The sequence below is a fragment of the Hydra vulgaris genome, chromosome 05 (assembly GCF_038396675.1).
Source record: "Hydra vulgaris chromosome 05, alternate assembly HydraT2T_AEP".
In the NCBI taxonomy this organism is placed as follows: Eukaryota; Metazoa; Cnidaria; class Hydrozoa; order Anthoathecata; family Hydridae; genus Hydra; species Hydra vulgaris.
In genome coordinates, this window is record NC_088924.1 from 18675875 (window position 1) to 18690283 (window position 14409).

The 14409-nt window shown below is 24.8% G+C and overlaps 1 protein-coding gene across 7 annotated transcripts in view; it reads right to left on the reverse strand.

Annotated features, from left to right (window-relative positions):
* Window positions 1–5825: 5825 nt before the first annotated feature.
* LOC136080659 (coadhesin-like) overlaps window positions 5826–14409 on the reverse strand; it is a 94869-nt gene continuing 86285 nt past the window's right edge. For 6 of the 7 annotated variants that reach the window (XM_065797598.1, XM_065797594.1, XM_065797600.1 and 3 more), the window contains 6 exons: window positions 13820–13948; window positions 9884–10054; window positions 9541–9711; window positions 7420–7529; window positions 6951–7015; window positions 5826–5937 (listed from right to left, as the gene is read on the reverse strand). In XM_065797598.1, the coding sequence (XP_065653670.1) occupies window positions 5925–5937; window positions 6951–7015; window positions 7420–7529; window positions 9541–9711; window positions 9884–10054; window positions 13820–13948 (659 nt within the window). In that variant the 3' untranslated portion in view covers window positions 5826–5924. Of the gene's footprint in view, window positions 5938–6950; window positions 7016–7419; window positions 7530–8982; window positions 9040–9540; window positions 9712–9883; window positions 10055–13819; window positions 13949–14409 lie in introns of those variants that run through there. The other variant, XM_065797599.1, reaches the window with a different exon arrangement.

Genomic DNA, 14409 nt, shown 5'->3' on the forward strand with positions numbered 1-14409 from the left:
AGCCACAGGATCCAAAAACTATCTACTTTCTCTCTTTCTTTAACTTCAAATTTGTTTGAACCTACATTATATATATAAATAAATATATATATATATATATTTATATATATATATATATATATATATATATACATATATATATATATATATATATATATATATATATATATATATATATATATATATATATATATATATATATATATATTTATATATATATATATATATATTATATATAAATAAATAAATATATATATATATATATATATATATATATTTATTTATTGGCAATTAAGCTATATAGACTATAGTCCATAAAGAAGGCCATCCTTGTAGAACGTAACGGATCAAGTTTTGAATTGAAACAATTTATGGAAGTGACTGTTACAGTATTTTTATCAAGTGAGTCCTGCAATATACTGTTTGCAAAAATATTTCAGTCCTTACATTTTATCAAGATACAATAGCTTAAAGTTCTCATTAACTTTTTATGCATTTATAATGAGCAGTGTTTGTAAATTTCCCCTTCCTTTTTCTGCCATCCTATATATATATATATATATATATATATATATATATATATATATATATATATATATATATATATATATATATATATATATATATATATATATATATATATATATATATATATATATATATATATATATATATATATATATATATATATGTATATATATATGTATATATACTATTACCAAGTATAAAAATTTGCTATATACTGACATGAAGTAGATTAAATAAATTTAGAATATATATGTAAAATATTATACATATATATTCTAAATTTATTTCAATATATAAATCACCTTGGGCTATTTATATTTAGACGTTGACAACATGTAAATATAAATAGGTACATGTACAATGTACATGTACCTATTTATATATTGAAATAAATTTAGAATATATGTCAATAGAATTTAGAATGTATATCAATATTTATGACCTTAAAAGTCCATAGATACAATTATATAGAAATAAAGAATAAATAAAAAGAATTAAATAAACCATTTATAAAAACTTATTATCCGGTTAATCTTTTTTTGTTAATAGAATTGAAAGGCTTATTGTGAAACAATGACAAGCCACAAAAACAAATATTTGAGAAAAATGACTTTTAAGTTTTATTTAAATCTATAAAATCAGTGCTTACCTATTATTCTCTCAAATTTATACATCATAAAAATACTAATTGATATTATATATTGGACAAAAAAAAAAAAAAAATTGCGTATACTATTTACCATTATAAAAATGATAATAATTTATTTTTATAAAAAGTGTGGCTTGTCATTGTTTCACAATAAGCGCTTCAATTCATAGTTAAATTTTTTTAAATAGTGGAGTTTTTTTAGCATAAATTGACTTTCCTAATCGTTTTTTGTACCATGTTTAAAATGATTTATATTCACGCATGCGTAAAAGTAGAACACGGAGAAGAGAACATACCTCCTTTAGATGTGGACGTCCTATGGACGTCCCAAGACGTACTATTTTGGACGTATTATTACTTGGACTATTTTGGACGTCCAATGGACGTCCCAAGACGTACCATTTTGGACTTGGAAAAACAGACCTAAACGGTACGTCCTATGGACGTCCATAGACGTCCCGTACCCACTGGGATCGGCATCAGAAACCGAAAGATCGTCTCTAATTTTAGTAGTCAAATCATTATGAATATATGTCATAATTCAAAGTTTGTCAATATTGTTAATTATACTTTATATATTTATGTATATCACCGTAAAGTTACTTTTTAATGATTTTAATTCATTTTTAAAAGTTCCTAATTCAAAAAACCGCGAGTTAAAATTATCTTTATTAAAAAATGCAAATCTGGATCGTAAGAGTTATTAAGTAAAAAGTTATTAGCCGATTTGAAAACATAAAAGTGTTGCGTTTCGTAATCTATTGTTTGTTTAGCCTTAAGTTATGAGAATTAACTTTGTTTCGATCGCGTAAACTTACGTAGAACTTTTTCTTAATTATACGCAAAAATTCTCTTATTTTCTAAATTCGCGACGAAAAACTTTATTAAATTTAATTGTTGCGTATTTAACGTGGTTGCGAAGATTTTTAACTTCTTCCCAAAGTTTTTTTCTCTCTATCATCGTCTCTTTAGCAAAGTCTTCATTTATATATATTCAACTTCCTTTTAGGTTTTTAAGTGAACTTAAAATTTTAATTTTATCTTGGTAGTTTATAAGTTTCACTACAATAGTTCTTGGTGTTTTGTCTTCTTTATACGACCCAACTCGGTGCGCTCGTTCCACAATAATTTCAGTTGAAATTTTAAAGGTTGTTTGTAAATATTTTTCTCCAACTTTCTCCTGGTGAATCTTTTAGACCATCGACCATGTTGTTTCGACGAGAGCGGTTTTCTAAGTCAGTATTTTTCTTACTTATATTTTTAACTTCAAGATCATATTTCTTCCTTATTTGTTTTAATTCTTCCTTTATTTTTTCTTCTTGAAAGACATTCTTTCGCATCGTTTAAGTCTTTTTCAATATTTCGCATATTTACTTTGTTTACATTTAATTCATTTTCTATTTTGTCGAGTCTATCAGTAATTATTTTTATATTTCCACTCACTATTTGTGTTAAGTTATTTTCTTGGTCTTTTCTGTTCCTTTAAGCAAAGTTCTTTTTTGTTCTTCAAACCTGTTTGTAATAATTTTTTCGATATTTTTGATCGTTATTTCCATTTTTTAATTAATATTCTTGTTGAGCAGTCAAAAACATGTGCGTTCGTTTCTGTCAGTATTTTCTGTCAGCATTTACTGTCAGTATTTACTGTCAGTACAGTACTTACTGTCAGTATTACTGTACAGTATTACGTACAGTATTACGTACGTAATACGTACGTAATACGTACGTACAGTATTACTGTCAGTATTACTGTCGCTATTACTTACAGTATTGCTGTCATACAGTATTACGTACAGTATTACTGTCAGTATTTACTGTCAGTATTACTGTCAGTATTTACTGTTAGTATTTTCTGTCAGTATGTTCTGTCAGTATTTTTCTGTCAGTATTTTCTGTCAGTATTTTTCTATAGCGCAATTTAATGAGAACTTTTTTAGTCAACTAAATATTTTCCTGATTCAAAAAAAATTGAAAAATATTATATACTTAGTTTTTAAATATTGTATTAATAATTATTAATAATAATAATATAAATTTAACATATTTATTAAATATTTATATAACTTTTTACTTCATTTAATTACCTAACTTGTACACAATAATAAATCTAGGGTATCTTTCTTTGTAAAGAAAGATACCCTAGAAAGAAGAAACATAAATAATTTATGTTTCTAATACCTCCTAGAAGAAACATAAATAATTTATGTTTCTGGGGTAGCATGGTTGAAGTAAAATTTGCTTACCGTATTACTATTTTTACTTTACTCTTAGTCTGAATCATATTATATGCTTTCGACATTTACTTATAGTATTAATTGTACTATTTGTGTAAGTAATACTAAAGGTAAAAGTTAAAAGCATAAAATATGATTTAAAATTTATTGTCTTAATCTTATGATATGCTTAGTCATCATCTTATGATATGCTTAGCCATCATCATTGTGTCATTCTTCAATGAATTTTATTTATTCATCTGAGAGAAAGTTTTCGTTCTACGCATTTTAGTTCTTAAAACTTTATCAGATTAATCTTTTTTGAATAATTTGTTAGAGTTGGTTTTTTATGCGCCATTTTCTAAAATATTCTTTTATTCTCATTTATTTTCTCTCAAATGAATTTTGATATTATGTTTATAATATGTTCCAAATTTCATGTTAAAATGACTGGTAAGTTTTGATTAATCATTTCTCAAAAGTTTGCTTATTTATACTTTTAAATTAGGTAATTGAGGCAAAGATTTTCAAGGAAGAAAATATTAAATTTTTGTTTAATGATGTATTTATGTTTAAAAAATGAAGCTTTAGTAAAGTTCCGTTGAAATTCTTATATATTTCTTGAGGTAATACCTTAACTATTATAAGTCCAATCAAATACGATCGCACGTATATCTGCTCTCTGAAGATAAAGACTCTCTATGTTTAACTACATAATTTTTTGTTTAACCCTGTAAACCTCGCAAGTGGAGATCAATAGGGTAATTTTTTGTTTCACATATGGTTTTGTAAAACGCGGTCTACTACCGCAATTAATGCTTTTAAACATTTGTTCGATTGTAATTATTAAATGTTTATAAATTGCAAAACAGTATCTAATATTTTAGGGATTTAACTCGATTAAGTAGAAAATTATTATAAATACTTTTATTACGGGATTACTTACTTATGCGCGCAATTTAATAAAAATTATCTATACACGCGGTATATTTACTTTATGCGTGTAAATTAATTACTATGGCGACGCTTTCTTTACATTTATTCATTAATTTTCTGTGGTTTTTAAGGTACTTTAACATGCTAGGGTCATGTTCATTTAACAAGGAAGTTTCTAGTTTAACTACACTTTCTTTCTCACAGGTGTTAATTTTATGACAAAAACGCTGAGCAAAAGCAATTGTTTTTTTTTTGTTCACCCGGCCTTATATCTAACTAAAGATCAGTCGATAAATCCATTTTATGGTTTTTTTCTAAACTACTAACAAAAATCAAGGATTATTGATACGGTATTTATAAATTACGACCATAAATATCTATTAACAATAAAAATATTTACGAAAAGAAAATATAAATAATAGCCAACAACCACATTATTTCGTCATATTATTATTATATTCATATTCGTCATATTATGCACATTCTTTTTAACGGAAATTTTAGAAATTATTATTTTTTTAAAAATAATGGACTTGTCAATTTTTCCAAACAAACGTAGGCTCAGATGAAATTGTGCAAAAAAATAAGAAAAAAGAAACTTTATATTTTTAAATATAAACATATTAAATAACATAAATCTATAAAAAAAAGTTATTAAAAAATCAAAAACTAACAGAAGCTTTTAAATAATTGATTAAAGTACAAACATTTTTTACATATATATATATACATATATATATATATATATATATATATATATATATATATATATATATATATATATATATATATATATATATATACATATATATATATATATATATATATATATATATATATATATATATATATATATATATATATATATATATATATATATATATACACACACATATACATACATATAATATGTACACATATAATATGTAATTAAAAAAAAAGAAAAACGAGGATTGTTTTTACCGAAAGTTGACTCCCTGTCGTCTTTCAAGTCGATGATTTACTAAACATTCTTAATAACATTTTACGATGGGCACAATTGAGTTTGTCTAATAACAATAAAGTTATAGTCAGCTGTATTCTTTATTGAGACAATAAAGTGAGCTAATATCAGCATGTCTTAAAAACCATCCCAGTGAGCACAGAACGTTCGTTGGATAACTTAATGAGATCGTACGGACTTGCTACGTCTATAAGACGTTTCAAAATTGTCTGTATCCGCTTGAATGTGTCCGGTTATCGGAATATCTTGCCATTATTGGGTTAAATCAAAAATACTTTAAATTAAAATTTGAAACTGGCAAATATCAACCATTTATTTTCGTGTATATATATATATATATATATATATATATATATATATATATATATATATATATATATATATATATATATATATATATATATATATATATATAAATATATATATAAATATATATATATATATATATATATATATATATATATATATATATATATATATATATATATATATATATATATATATATATATATATATATACAATAATCATTTTAACTACATAACCAAAAAACTATGAATTGAATAATATTCTTCTTGCTTGCTTCTTTAAACATTCTCAAAGTTGTTCCCTAAAAATAAAAAACATACTTTCGAGAATGGATAAGTGGTGTTTAACTTTATAAAGATAATACAGAACTAATAAATAAAAATATTGACCAGTTATAAAAAATTTATTTAAAGGTTATTTGAGCATTAAAAAACTTTGATTAAAATGCAATAAATTTCTTTTAAAACCTAATTAAATAGTATTTTAACATCAAATAATACCAACTGGGTAGAGTGTTTGAATATCATTATACTAAAAGAGTGGCTTCTATTGCATCTGACACGGAAGTTTCACAGAAACTTGTGGTTGATAGCAAATAATTAAACCAGCTTTATGACAAGGCAGAAAATTTATGCAGCTAAATATGTATTAATTTGTAGCTTCCGACAACTTTATCAAATAACTTAAAAAAAAGGTAGAAGATTTTTAAAAGTCGACATTATTATAAGAAGTTACTTTCCATTCCCATTATTTTCATCATTCATTCCCATTCATTAAAAGGACCTCTTTTGCAGAAATCCTGAAAATATCTCAAAATATTTTCAGGATTTCTGCAGCTGGAGCCGACATCAAAAAATCTTAATGAACTGTGCTCATTCACCCATCATTTTTGTTGCCAAGTAAACCTTAATTTTTGATATTCTCAAACCTTTAACGCTTTATCTATTTATTGGTCTTAACAATCACCTACTGTGTTATTAAATTCTGATTTTGACTAATGCTAAAGAAGTGACTTACCTTACTTCAAATTCAACAGCAATTTTTTCATAGAGGACAGCTAGCTAAGACAGATTGAAAGCTATCGAGTATATACCATAAACAAAATAGCAGAGAAGCACTCTTACTGTGATAACGGATTGAAATTTATTCCACGGATAGCAACCCTCGGAATTAGCAAAAATGAGATCAGTTTTTGATAGTTTGATACTTTAAATCAAACTATCAAAAACTGAGCCATATAATCTAATAAAAAAATTTGTTTGCGCACCTTGTTTTCTTTTTTTCCTGAGCATTAACTAATAAAACCTCACTTACTGTAAAGAATTCAGTGCAACAAAAAACGTAACATTTAATTTGTGGTTCGTGTGAAGTTTTTCTATCTAAATAAAAAAAAAAATTTAGAACATTATTATGTAACATCAACAAAGTTTTTGTGATATTGTTATAACAATATGAAAAATCCACAATGAAAATATTTTTGAAATTTTTCTAAAATTACTATTAACACTTTCACCAAAAAAATTAGTTGTAGTTAGAGGCGATTTTACTGGTGTGTATGTGAGATGGGGGGGGGGGAGTGTGTTCCACCCCCTAAAGAAGGTGATTTAATCAGGTATTTGACACAATTCAATCGGGTAAATTTTTTTTTTTTGTAGTCCAAACTTTTTTATATTGATGATAAACTTACATGTATCTTCAATATAGAAAAACCCTAAGCAGACTTACAGAAGAAAAATTAAAGAACAGAAATTTGTTTCATCATATTTAATATTAAAAAATTTACCATAGAGTAGATCAAGTCTTTCAGTACTAAGGAAGGATCAGTTGTTGGATCAGAATATTGGTCAATAAAGTTCACATTAGGTAAAAATACCATCAGATTAACAGCAAGTTCTATAATAAAAAATCTTGGTGCATTAAAAAAAAAAAAGTCAACAAAAGTTTGACTACATAATAACACAAGTAAAATATTCATTTCATTATGTGAAGGGTAACTAACACAATGCTTATGCAAGCCTTCTCAAAATTTACCCTATCAAAAACCTACTTAAGTGAAAACAAATTAAAAAAGCTAAATTTCAACTCAAATAGAAATTGAAAAATCGTAAGAAATCATAATGGGATTCTTTGTAGCAAATTTATTAAAACTTTGAAACACATTTAACAGCTCTTTATGTTTTTATTAAACTTTTTTTTTAACATCTTCACTTCCAACAAGGCTGCAAGCAACTACTATTTGAGTTTGAAGTTACTGGAAGAGAAAAGATGAAGTTTATAAACAAAATAATGATTAACAGATGACTTAAAAAATTGCAAATTATATAAATCAAGAAAATAAGAAGGGAGCGAATTCCAAAGAACTAATGTTCAAGGAAAAAAACTAGATGAATGAGAATTTTCAGAGCACTTAGGAACAGTCACATTAAAAGGATGAGACTTGATGAAGAAAGATGAGTAACACGAAAATGAATTTTAGTAGATAGCACCAGAGACACTAGCTCTTTAGAGCAACACCTCTTAATTATTTAAATCTTTTTATTATTTGTATTTATTTTATTTTTTTATCTTATATATTTATATTTTATATATGTATATATTATATATATATATATGTATATATATATATATATATATATATATATATATATATATATATATATATATATATATATATATATATATATATATATATATATATATATATGTATATATAAATAAAGCTAAGCAGTTATTAAATCAATCTTGTTCGAAAATATTTACTTTTCTTTTATTCATTGCTACTTAAGTTATGTGAACATTGCTTGGTGCAGCACTAACGCAACGAAAACAAACAAAAAATGCTTAGCAAACAAAAACAGGCTATAAGGATAGTTTCAAACATAGATTGTTTCTCACACGCGCAAACACTATTTAATGAACTTACTATCTTAAATGTATATAAACTAAACCTCTATCATGTTCTTATTTTCATGTTCAAACTTGATAAAAATATATTACCAATCTTATTATATTCAATTTTTGAAAAAATACAACTAAATTCAATCCAAAACTTATCATTCCGCTACTAAATTCTCTATTGTAAAGCAAAGACCAAAGTTGTGGAACATAATATTAAATAATGAACTGAAAACTAATTATTCTCTAAACCAATTCAAAACAAAACTTAAGCAATTACTTTCCTTAAATGAAAATCAATTAAATTTCTTCTAATAAAGCTTCTTTAAATTACAAACCAATAATTAATAGTTAATTAATTAATTACTGTAGATTATTAATACATAATTAATCAACAAATGTACATATATTTTATTATTTTAAATGATAAACTTTTTTTTGAGAAACTTACTTTTATTTTTGTGTTGTTTATTCTTTACTTTTACTTTTTACTGTTTATTTGCTTTAACTGAAATGGCAATACAAAGTAAATAAGCAATTTATAGTTTAACTTAAGTAAATAAGTTAAACTATAAATTGCTTTAACAATAAAATGTGTTTTATGTAAAATCATATATTCTTATTTTTTCAAACCAATTCTTATATGTTATTTTTATCATTTTAATATTTTATTAAATTTTCTTTATTTTATTTTACGAAACAATTCTTAAATTTTATTCTTTGAAAAACTATAAATTTTAAACGCTAAGCGATATATTTACATTTTCTTTTATATTATTAATTCAGAGATACATACATTGAAACTATATTTTATTGTTAAAATATATTTTATCTAGTAATGACACATTTTTTGGGGCTTGGTGATAAGATAATAAGTTTATCTTCTTCTTGCTCCTTCATGTAATTATTTTTTATAAGTTACAACTGTAAACTTTTTTTTATTGGCAAAAAATATAAATAAATAAATATATATATATACACCCACACACAAATATATATCAAAATTTACTTTTGCAATAATGGTTGGGACAGCTAACTGTTTCTTTTATGCTTCCATTACAATAAAGTCCACCATATTTAGGGACTGGAATGGAACAGTCCCGAAATCTACTTCGAACACCACCTTGGCATGGTTGAGTGCACAATGACCAGGAAGACCATTGAGACCAACCACCATTTACTACAAAATCATTAAAAAGAGGTTTTTAAAACAAAACTTCAAAATCATTGAAAAAATCCATTAAGAGCTTTAATTATTTAATGTTAAGAAAAAAAAAAAATCAATTAAAAAACAACAAGCAAAACAAACAAACAATAAAAATAAATAAATTAACGCGAGAAGAATAAGTAACCTGGATAAACTTCATCTATACTACATTCTTGAGTATAATTGCTTACACCCATACAAGTTAGACCAAAATATGCTGGAGAGGGATTGTCACAACTTCTTGTGAATAATTTCATTACACCAGATAAGGTTTGTAAGCATTCAAACTCTTTCCAGTTACTCCATAGTCCATCAACTTGAATGATAAATACCTTGTTTAAATTCTTACCATAATAACAAACTTTGAAAGTTTTACAAATTACACAAAGTTTTCAATCAATATGATATTAATATACACTCAAGTGTTCCAAAAAAATTACGTTTTTTTAATTTTTAACTAACATTTTAGCAAGGTGCCCCAATATTAATATTATTTGTTTTTTTTCATGACTAAACCTCTCCATGACTTTTCTCAAATTATTTTGCTCGTTTTTTGGATGAACTAAAAGGAGAGTTCATATTATACAAACTATCTCTTTTAAAATTTTTGTTTTTGATCTATTAGAAGGAAATAAATACAATGTTAAGTGTAATTTGTTACATTATTTGAGCAATAAAGATCAAGAAGTTCAAAAAATATATACATTTTCAAGCAATTTTTGTGTTATATTTGTATTCTTTTCAGTAAAAAGCATTATATGTTGAACGATTTGAAAACCATGTATAAAATTTGTTTCTGGAAATACTAGTTGTGTTTATAAATTTTTATTTTTTTAAAAAAACTCTTTACATAATTAGTTTTTTTATTAATTGACCTTTGACTCTTATATTTGGTTGATACAAAAAAAGGTACTTTGTTTTTTCTCTTCATTGTGTGATTTATTAATCAAATCTTATTAAGGAATATTTAATATATTTAAATGAAGAAAGTTCATAGAGTAAATTAAGGAAAGTTCATAGAGAGATTGAGGATTAGGGTTAGGGTAAGGATTAACTTACTTTCTTTCTAAGGCATAAGTTGTAGGTTTGGAGTTGAGTAGAGCTTCTTTGCACTGTTCTCTGTTCTTGTACATTGCTGTCAACAAAAGACAGCACTATAATATTAGGGTTTATATACCAGGTGTGCCAATTTAGAGATTCAATAACAGGTTTGAGTTTTGAATATTTTGTCATCTGTCAAAAAGCTTTAACATCTTAAAAATATTTAGTCTCTGATAAAGCCTAAAAATATTTTATACAAAACAATAAATTAAACCCAAATTTCAAATTCAAAAAATGTAAAAATGACACCTGATATAAAGCAACAACAGGAGTTTCAACCTATATAAAAACTTAGTGTAAAATATAGCTGTAAAGAATGCCTTATCTTTTATTTCATTTTTCTCAATAAGTCTAAGTCTGTACTGTTTATCACTAGATAATATAACCGGCACCTATTCTAAATATTTTTTTCAACTTAGACATATTTATTACACAACAGACTATTTGTGAGGGAAATAGAAGCTCAAACCAATTAATTTTAAAATGGCACCTAAATAAAACTGTTTGTTTTACTTAGAGATTTAAGTTTTTCACAAATATATAGTATTGCAAAACCACTTCGCCAGTAAGAAGCTTATAACATGAAAGATTTTCTTTGACCTTTTTCTTTTTTAGAAGCATTTTATTAAGACATAAATTTTTTAAAATTTATTAGTTACTTAAAATAAAAATATTGTAAAAAATAAAAAAAACAAGTTAAGAATCAAAATTTATTGCATATAGAAAGCAAAATAAGATAATTTTTCACCATATAAAGCAAACAACCAAATTCATCATTTAATGTAATTATTTATAAAAATGAACTGTGTATATTTATGTATGTATAAGAAATGACAAAAAACAAATTAAATATGACATATTGGCCAAAAATAAGAATATGGTGCAAAAATTGCATTTCTTTGATATTTTAGATCATTACTCAATTAATCAAACAAATTATGCTTAATATTGTATTTATATTTCTTTTTACTAGGTCAAACAAAAACAAGTCTAAAAAGAAAAACTTGCATAATGGGAACCCCTAATGTATATAGGATTTTTTGACTAATTAATAAACTGAACTGTAAAGTAGTTTTTGTAATTTTGACCATTGATATTTTGATAAAATGCAAATTTTATTTCAATTTTTTATATGGTTTATTTCTTGTTAAGCACCAGCATTGGCTTGGTTTTATAAAATAAGCAAAATTTCTGTTTTTTTTTTGTTATTTCACCTCCCCAAGGCCCAGAAGGCCACTACAGATGAGGAGGCTACTTAATTTTGGTTATAACCCTCTCTCAACTCCAAAACTCCGAAACACGAACCTTGACGAACAAGGTCGCTGCGCGGAGAAACAAGTTGAGCGCAGTACTACCAGGGACATGGTGGGGATCGAACTCGAAACCTCTCGCTTATGAGGCGAGCGCTCTACCACTACACCACGACCATTTATCAAAATCAAATCCAAGTTTCAATAATTTTGTGCTGTCCTGTCTCATTGTAAGTACGAATAAGCAATATTTGATATCTAAAATAGATTTTAAGTTTTGAAAACTGAAAATTTTTGAATAACTTTAATTTTCTGTTTTTTGAGGAGTATAATTGGGTACTTAACACATATCAGTTTGGTGGTTTTTAGTTTTGAGGACTTTTTTTTGAGAAAATTTTTGAATAACTTTAATTTTCTGTTTTTTGAGGAGTATAATTGGGTACTTAACACATATCAGTTTGGTGGTTTTTAGTTTTGAGGACTTCTGACTTAACTTACAAAATTATTTTTAGGCTAAACTAGTGTTTACTTTTAGGCTAAGCTAAGCAATTTAATGCTAATTTTTTACTTATAAATATTGTTTCTGTGTTTGCGTTTCTGTGTGTGCTATTCAGCAGTATTTTATTTGATGTAAGAATCCACAAGTTGATTTAATTTTTAAAAAAACACTTTTCTTTGATTCACAGCTACTTTAGTTATGGAAACATTGCTTGGTACAGCACCAATGCAACCAAGATAAAAACTTCTCAGTAGACAAAAACTCAATATGCGAATATGTACAAAATTGATAAAAAAATGACACCTCTAAAATATAACAACCTTTTTAACAAAATAAATCATTTTTACTCTACTAGATTTTTAAATCAGAAATTCAACCCAAAACATATTATACGGCCACCAAATTCTCTATAGTAAATAGAGGACCCAAATTTTGGAACTCTAAACTTAAAAACGACATCAAAACTACAACTTCTATTCAGAAATTTAAAATAAAACTTAAACAAAAACTTCTTACTATTAACAATGATATAAGATATTTCTAAATATCTTTGATAATCATATTCTCTTTTATTTATTTACTTAATTCTTTTTTTTTTAAACATATATTTTAATTTTACTTTTGTGTTTATTCATTTTTTCCTTATGCAAACAAGTTGTTTGGTTTTCTTTTTTTCTGTTTTTGTTATTATAAACTTAAAACAGAGTAAAAATAACTACTAATGCTATTAATAACTATGATTAATTGCTTTAAATTTATTTAAAGAAATTCAATAATTAAAATTACTTTAATAATACTTCATTTAATAAATCATTTATATTTAATTTTTCTTTGTACATTTTGAGGTTTTTTTTGTCTTTTATTAAACTGTGTCATACTTTTTTGTTTTTGCTTTTGTAAATTTAAACATATTCCAAGTAATTTTTAACGGTATTATAGAAAAATTATATCTCATAAAATAACAGTTTGTAAAATTAAAAATACAACACAAACTATGGGGCTTAGTGATAAGACTACTATTGTCTTCTTTTTGCCTTGACCATTTAATTATTTATTTATACATTTTGATAATGTAGCAATATTTAAACAGAAAAATATATATATACAAAAAAACAAAACAAACAACAACAACAAAAAAAGCTACACTTTGTTTCAATATTTTTTCAGAGATAAACTTTAAAATTGTACAGTTTTATTGATCAATTATAATGTTAAACTCATAATAATTTACCTGGACAGTTTATTACATAACAACTTTGGAGCCTTTCAAAAACGCCATTTCCAGTATACTTTAAAGAATAACTTTTTTTAAAGCCCAAACCACATGTTGCTGAACAGTCACTCCATACTGCCCATTCTTCTAAAGTAATATTAATAATATTTTTTAAAAGTCCATTGAAAAAAATTAAAACGTGCATATTTTACCATTTTCTAATTTAATAAAAAATTTTATTTGCAAAAACTGTTTTTTTAAAATTAAAACATTACTCTAACACTTATTTAACACAAATAATTGTAATGTATATACTACATATAAATGATTTGTGGATGCTTTTGAATATATGTATGAGTCCATGTGGGCAAATATATGTGGATGCACATATGTGTGTACATATATACTCATATGTGTTTGTATTAATATATAGTTTGTATATATGTTTATCAGTGTGCGTACATGCATATATGTATTTATGTATATACTTCTAGATATATACATATTTGCTTGTATGTATGTGTTTACATATGTGTATGTTTATATATGTATAGGTGGAAATGTAGATATATAAAAATGTGTTGCAAAAACTTTAATCTAATCTGCTC